The sequence below is a fragment of the Meleagris gallopavo genome, chromosome 25 (assembly GCF_000146605.3).
Source record: "Meleagris gallopavo isolate NT-WF06-2002-E0010 breed Aviagen turkey brand Nicholas breeding stock chromosome 25, Turkey_5.1, whole genome shotgun sequence".
Lineage (NCBI taxonomy): Eukaryota > Metazoa > Chordata > Aves > Galliformes > Phasianidae > Meleagris > Meleagris gallopavo.
In genome coordinates, this window is record NC_015035.2 from 5,048,080 (window position 1) to 5,055,172 (window position 7,093).

The 7,093-nt window shown below is 53.5% G+C and overlaps 1 protein-coding gene across 2 annotated transcripts; it reads left to right on the forward strand.

Moving 5' to 3' along the window:
• Nucleotides 1-62: 62 nt before the first annotated feature.
• TMEM39B (transmembrane protein 39B) lies at nucleotides 63-6,527 on the forward strand. 2 transcript variants are annotated; one of them, XM_010723489.3, is made up of 9 exons: nucleotides 63-229; nucleotides 549-757; nucleotides 2,483-2,702; nucleotides 3,000-3,083; nucleotides 3,602-3,756; nucleotides 4,423-4,759; nucleotides 5,098-5,285; nucleotides 5,770-5,890; nucleotides 6,186-6,527. In XM_010723489.3, the coding sequence occupies exons 2-9, from the start codon at nucleotides 630-632 to the stop codon at nucleotides 6,420-6,422; spliced, it is 1,470 nt and encodes a 489-aa protein (XP_010721791.1). In that variant the 5' UTR covers nucleotides 63-229; nucleotides 549-629; the 3' UTR covers nucleotides 6,423-6,527. The 2 variants fall into 2 exon arrangements, with proteins under 2 accessions (XP_010721791.1, XP_019478242.1); XM_019622697.2 differs by lacking the exons at nucleotides 63-229; nucleotides 549-757; nucleotides 2,483-2,702; nucleotides 3,000-3,083; nucleotides 3,602-3,756 and adding an exon at nucleotides 4,084-4,235.
• The last annotated feature ends 566 nt before the right edge of the window (nucleotides 6,528-7,093 follow it).

The window sequence follows — 7,093 nt, forward strand, 5'->3', positions numbered from 1 at the left end:
GGTGGGCGCGGGGCGGTGGGCGCGGTGCCCCCCGCTGAGACCCTCCGAGCTGCAGCCGAACGGGGCGCTTCGTGCAGCCCCGCACCGCCGGCTACGGCCCCGGCAGTGCCCCAAACGCGCTTCGGCTGCTTCTTTTCCCACCTTAAAGAAGGAGGAAACAGTTTCCGTGTCTTTGCGGCACCGCTCTGAAGAGCTGCGGGTTCCCACGCAAACACAGAACTGCACGAAGGTGCCCCCAGTGCCCCGAGTCCCTTGGCACGTTGTGTACAGCCCTGGAAGCAGCGGGGTAACCCTGCAGCAGGGCTGCGCTCCTTGGGATGCGTTCCTTGGGAGGTGGCTGGGTTGGGGTGCAGGGAGCTGCTCCCCGCTGCTCACGTTGAGCTTCAGCACCGCGCTCCGTGCAGCCCCAGCAGTGTCAGAGCTATCCGGGGCCACACCTGTAGCCCAAGCAGGGCACGGGAGATGAGTGGGGCTTACCCACGGTGAGAAGGGCTGAGCAGCGCTGCTTCCCCGCGGGTGAGCCTTGCTCATAAACGTTCTCTTTCCAGTTTTAAGGACTGAAGGCATAACGGTGCAGTGAGCAGCCAAGAAACCACCCCAAAGAACAGCCCTCCGCAGCCTCTGTTGTTATGGCAGGGGGAAGGCGGGGCCCCAACCGCACGTCCTACTGCCGAAATCCTCTCTGTGAGCCCGGGGCTGCTGGCGGCTCCAGCCACTCCACGAGTTCCTCTGTCACAGGCGTTCGCTCCCGCACCAGGTATGGCCCGACCTGAGGCAGCCGTGAGGCCGCCTGTGCCTCCTGTCTCACACACAGCTGGCTGCCCTGCAGCTCGGGGATTTGTTAACTCTGGTGTGCAGCAGCGTCTGTGCTGCGTGTTCCGCTTGGAATAGGTGGGTTCTGATGTCTCAAGTGCTTTGTCAGACCACGGCAGACTTCCAGGAGTGTTCAAAAGCATGTAGGGGCCACCTGGGGGAAAGAGTACAGATCATGGTGCATCCAACGCCTGTCTGTGGAGTTCTGGTTGTTGTGTCTCCTGTGCCAGGTGAGGTGTTTCTAGGGTAGAGATCAGCTCGCTCAGATGTTGTGTAGGCTGCATTTCGGGTTTTTTTTCAGGTTCTAGCCTGACTGGTTTGTTGCCTTTCTGCTTCTGAGGTAGAGAGGTGGAAAGAGAAGCTCTGTGCCAACAGAAATACGTAAGCAGGAGGTACCTTATGAACTGTCTGCTTAGCAAATGTTAGCCCCGTTTTAACATACTCCCTGCTTATGACCTTAGGCCAAGGAATGCACATGGATACAGTTATTCAAACAAGTTATTGCAAGGCCACCAAAAGTGGAGCAATCCACCGGGTACCTGCACCACTGTGAGCAAGCACAAAGGTCCTTATCACTAAGTAGGTAATGAAGTACAAAGCCACACCCCGAGTAATTAGTCTGTGCAGCCTTCTGCTCTTAGAACCTACGAGAGCTGTTCTGTATGTTGTATGTAGTGCTGCTGCTCTCGCAGAATCAGCCTTTGGTTTTGTGTGGCTGTTCAGTGTAGAAGAGGCTTCGTGTCTGTAGTTAAAGAGGAATTGGAACGGGAGCACTTGCTCTGAGGTTATTGGCGGATTCCTCAGTCCTGAGGAGCTGAATCAATCTTGTTAAGTTGGGAATCCAGGACTTCTGGAGACACAGCTGAGGTTCCTGAAGTTAACCTCACACACTTGTTTCATGCTCTCAGCCTTCTGCCTCAAACAAACAGCACGGACTGATCACCCGTGTTGACCCTGGGCCAGAAGTCTTTCTGCAGTCACACTGATGCTACCAGGATTTCTTTTTGGGGTTTGCAGTAGGAGATTGGCACCTTGTGCTCTGTGGTTCCTTTGAACCCCAACCCACACCCAGATTCCTCTGAGTGCTGTTATTTAGAGATTGCAAATCAGGAGGGATGTATCTAGTGCATATTAGTTCCCTTCCCTTTGATTGAAAGAGTTGGTGTCTGGAATCGTGTGCATGCTCACACAGGAATATGCACCTCTGACTAAACTTGTTTTTCCTCCACAGTTAGTGGAATAGAAGTTGAGGAATGAGAAAGAGCTTGTGTTTAATTGCTCTGTATTTCATGTTCAAGCACTCAGAAATGTAAATAGCAACTCAAGGTCTAAACACTTGCAGTTAATTAAATGGCTACTGATTGCCTGTTGCGCAGCACAGCCACGGCTTTTCAACCTGACTCTCAACGAGGGATTTAATATGGAATGAGCTGATGCTGTAGGCTGGCCTGGCTCCAAATATTACTTTCCCTGGGGAAATTCCTGCTCTCCCTGCGCTGTAGCAGCGGTTCTAGAAATCCTTGGAGTGCTGACACCTCTAGTTGGTGGCAGCTGTTATTCTGCCAGTCAGCCAGCATTAGACCCACCTGCTTCTGCAGCGTGCTGTGCATGCAGGAGGGCAGTGCTGTGTGTCTCATGGAGTGACTGCTGCCTTCTGTTTCCCTCATAGGAGCGGTTCAGGTACGGGGCTTTCCAGCCCACCTCTGGCAACTCAGGCAGTCGTTCCCCTCCGGCACTGTAAGATCCCAGAGCTGCCTGTGGAGAGGAGTGTGCTGTTTGAACTTCAGCTCTTCTTCTGTCATCTCGTTGCTCTGTTCGTCCACTACATCAACATCTACAAAACTGTGTGGTGGTACCCCCCGTCCCACCCGCCTTCACACACATCTTTGGTAAGCACCGCAGGGCAGCTGCTGTCTGCTGATGGTTGCAGGCTCTTTGGGGGTTGTGAGACATGATTTTTTCTGTCTCTGCTTTGTGCAAACTACGTGCGACTCCACAGCCTGGGAGGTTTTGCTCTCGTGGCTTTCATCTGGCAAATTTTGGGCACTGGCTGCCTGCTTGGCATTCTCTTCCTGATCTTGAAAGAGAGAGTCCAAAGAGAAAAGAGTACCTTGGGAGCTTCTCTGTTTAATGTGGATTTCTGCTGCCTGGTGGAAAGTGAAACCGTTTCCTTCTTATCGCTGCAGAATTTTCATCTTATTGACTTCAACGTGCTGACGGTGACAACGATCGTCCTGGCACGCCGCTTGATTGTAGCTATTGTGAAGGAGGTAAAGTCTGATGCAAATCTCAGAACCATTCTTTCCTCTTGGGCAAAATGCGTCTCTCCGTGTCCCTTTTCCAAAGAATGTCAGGCTATGTCTAAGCCAGAAATGTGGGTATGTTTTCTAATTGGAAGAACAGGAGTGAGCATCTCAAATCAGTGCTCGTGCCTCTCGCTGCCCTTCTGTGATCATTTCTGAATTACTCTCTCAGTGAGGCTGCTCAGCTAGCCCAGCTTCTGCTTGATTCCTCGCAAAGAACCGGGTTGGGCTCTTTTCTTGTTCTCTTAATGACCCCAGCTTTCTGCAAGGAGGAGCTGCCGTGGTTTGGTTTCTGCTGACTGCAGAGGTGCTCTGTGGTGAGCGGGATGGTGGTGCAGATAAGGACTTTCTGGCGGCCTTTCCCTTCACTCTTCCTTCGTGCATGTGATACCGACTTAACAGATTGAGTGCTGCCCTTCTGCGTGTGCTTCTGGAGGAGGATTGGATGCCTTCCTTCTGCCCTGTTCTTTCTGCTCTCCCTGCAGGCTTCCCAGAGTGGCAAAGTCTCCCTGCCGCGCTCCGTGTTCCTGGTGGTCACTCGGTTTGCTGTTCTCACTGGCACAGGCTGGAGTTTGTGTCGATCAATAATTCACCTCTTCAGAACCTACTCCTTCCTCAATCTCCTGTTCCTGTGTTACCCGTAAGTGTCTCTTCTGACATTTGTGTGTGGGTTCTGATGTTGCTTCAGTGCAGTGGGCGTTGCTCAGGGTGACATGAAGCTTGAGTGTAAATAAACACTTGATGACACGATAACAGAACTTTTAAGAGCCCTTTTCCCTCCTGTTCTGTCACATTTCTGCGTGGTTCCAGGGCTGTTCTTTCCCACTCAGCCGTATTTCAGGTTTAATACAAGCATTAATTATAGTTCTTAAATTGTTTGTGTCACATGAGAAGGATTGTCTGGTTTCCTCCTGGCGTTCCAAGAACCCACTCCTTCAGTTTATCTTAGTCCTTAGGTGCCTCTGCCAGGTGGAGAGGATCAAGCAGCTTCCGTGCTTTGTGTTAACCAGCAGAAGAAAGCCAGCTGAATTACCTTTCAGTTTGTGGAATTGCTCCCTTCCCCCTGGTAGATGCAAGAGGAAAGATTTCATAAAGATGTGAGACTTGGTGTTACTATGGGTAAGGCTGCCCTGCGTTGTACTGAGGTTGGGGTTGCATTGGGGAAGCTCTTATCTGGAGTCTGTGTGGGTACTCGGTGTGATTTGGGGTGGGCTGCAGTCCTCGTGCTGATGCTCTGCATGCAGACTCAGGCTTTGCCTGCGGTGCTGGCAGGAATTAACCGCCTTCCTGCGCTCTGCTGCTGCAGGTTTGGCATGTACATTCCCTTCCTCCAGCTGAACTGTGACTTTCGGAAGACAAACCTCTTCTCCCAGGTGGCCAACATTGGCCCCAGAGAGACCGGCGAGGTGAACTTCAGGGGCAGAGACTACTTGACAGTCCTGAAGGAAACCTGGAAGCAGCACACTCGGCAGATGTACGGCATGGAGGCGATGCCCACTCACGCCTGCTGCCTCTCCCCAGACCTCATCCGAAATGAGGTGGAATACCTGAAAATGGACTTTAACTGGCGGATGAAGGAGGTGCTGGTGAGCTCCATGCTCAGTGCCTACTATGTGGCCTTCGTGCCGGTCTGGTTTGTGAAGGTGAGCCGGGGCATCACCCCACCCCTCCCAGCATGGCACTGGCTGGGGAGGGCGGGGGGATGCTGGGTTAGGGAGGATGTGTGGTTCTTGCTTAGCTGGGCCGTGGGGAGGTTGGAGGGCTGTTCTGTGTGCGTCACCCATTTTTGGTGATTGGTAGCGTGGTTTGTGCTGGAGCTGCACAGCAGCCACGCTATGTGGGTGCCTCTTTTGGAAGCAGAATTCATAGCAGTGTGAGAAGCCTCGTTTTACCTGCCGGAGCGCTTCGTGTTTTGATGGCTGCGTTGGGTGAGCCTGTCCAAACACACTGTCAGTCACACATCCTTCTCTTCCCCCCTCAGAACACTCAGTACTACGACAAACGCTGGTCCTGTGAGCTCTTCCTGCTGGTTTCCATCAGCACATCTGTGATTCTCATGCAGTACCTCTTACCTGCGCGCTACTGCGACCTGCTGCACAAGGCTGCAGCACACCTGGGCTGCTGGCAGAAGGTGGATCCGGCCCTCTGCTCCAACGTGCTGCAGCACCAGTAAGGAGCTCTGCTGGGCGAGGGCTTTCTCTTTTTTTCCTTTCTCTTTTTCTGGAGCTTTCTCTTTTTTTCCTTTCTCTTTTTCTGGAGCTTTCTCTTTTTTTCCTTCCCTATCTGGAGGCTGGGTAGGGATCTTAGCATTCCAGTTCTGTCTCTTTATCATCTTTTTGCTCAAAAAGAAATAAGAGAAAAATGAGAGCGGGGTTGTTGGCTGACACACTGCTGTCTGTGCTGCCCACTTCCAAGCGCAGCAAGCAGATGTGATTTGGGCAAGTGTTTGCTGCTTCTGCCCACAGGTGGCTGCAGTTGGTCACTGCTGTTCATTCCCTGCCATCAGCTGAGCTCTGCCCTCACAAATGCCCACAGCTCACTGCAGCACAAAGCTCAAATGCTCCCCTCGCTGAAGTGGGAAGGCAGCAGATCCCCCTCAGCCCGAGTCCTTCTCTGTCAGCAGATGTTACAGCCCTCTGCTTGTCTTCTGCAGGTGGACAGAGGAGTGCATGTGGCCGCAGGGAGTGTTGGTGAAACACAGCAAGAATGTGTACAAAGCTGTGGGTCACTACAACGTGGCGGTGCCGTCGGACGTCTCGCACTTCCGCTTTCACGTAAGATCTCGTTTCCTTTTGGGGGCTGTGGCAGCGGGTGGCAGTGAGAGCCCCTTTGTCCTCAGCCCCGCACTGCTCAGCTCTGTGAGCAGGAGAGCTGTCTGTGGGGTGCTGGGACACACAGTGCCCACTCTGCCTTCGGTGCTGCCAGGGAAGGCTGTGCCCCATCCCAGCCTCTGTCCAGAACTGGGATCCTGGCAGGGCAGCACTCAGGGCTCCGCCTCACTGCCTGTCCAAAAAACAGCCCTGGGAGGGTCTGCCATTGCTCCGTGCCTCACTGCGGCCTCTCCTGCAGTTCTTTTTCAGCAAACCACTGAGAATCCTCAACATCCTGATCCTGCTGGAAGGAGCTGTCATCTTCTACCAGCTTTACTCGCTGATTTCTTCCGAAAAGTGGCACCAGACCATCTCGTTGGCTCTGATCCTCTTCAGCAATTACTACGCCTTCTTCAAGCTGCTGCGTGACCGTCTGGTGCTGGGCAAAGCCTACTCATACTCTGCCAGCAGGGACTCAGAGCAGAAGTTAAATTAAAACAATTGCACTGATGTTCAACTTATTACAGAACAAACAAAACAAGGAACCCTCAGAGCTTTGTATTTTTGTTACCACTGCTTTTTTTTTTTTTTTCTTTGATAACTGATGTAATTAAAAGGAAAAAACATATTTTTTTACTCCCAACAGCTGTCAGTGTGTTTGTTTAGTAAAGTCCCATGGGAGGACCTCCTCCTGCTGGGCTGTGAGGAGCCCTTTATTAACAGCACTTTGTTTTGGGACGTGGAGATGCTGCTCCTCGCAGAGCTGCAGCTGCACCGAGTGGGGAGGGGGGTCAGACGCAGCACATCTCCGTCTCCCAGCTCGGTGCCCTTAGGATGGGACGCGTGTTGCGCTCTGTTTTCCCGGCAGCCCGAAGGAATTCCTTTAACACCCTGCGGTGGTTGGCCGCGTTATTGAGGCAGTTCCGAACTGCCGGATTTGGGTTGGACGCGGGGCCGAGCGCCGCTCTGAGGACAGCCCCGTGATGCTCGCGGCTCCCGGCGGTGTTTCCGTGTCCCGGGGCTCCGTCCGGGCGATTTTTCGGGTCACTCGTTTCCCCGGGACCTCGAGCCGTTGCGCCGCGCCGCAGCCGCCGCTTCGTGCCGGGAGCCGCCGCCAGGGGGCGCCAGGAGAGCGGAGCTTCGGGACGAAGGGCGGCACCGGGCGGG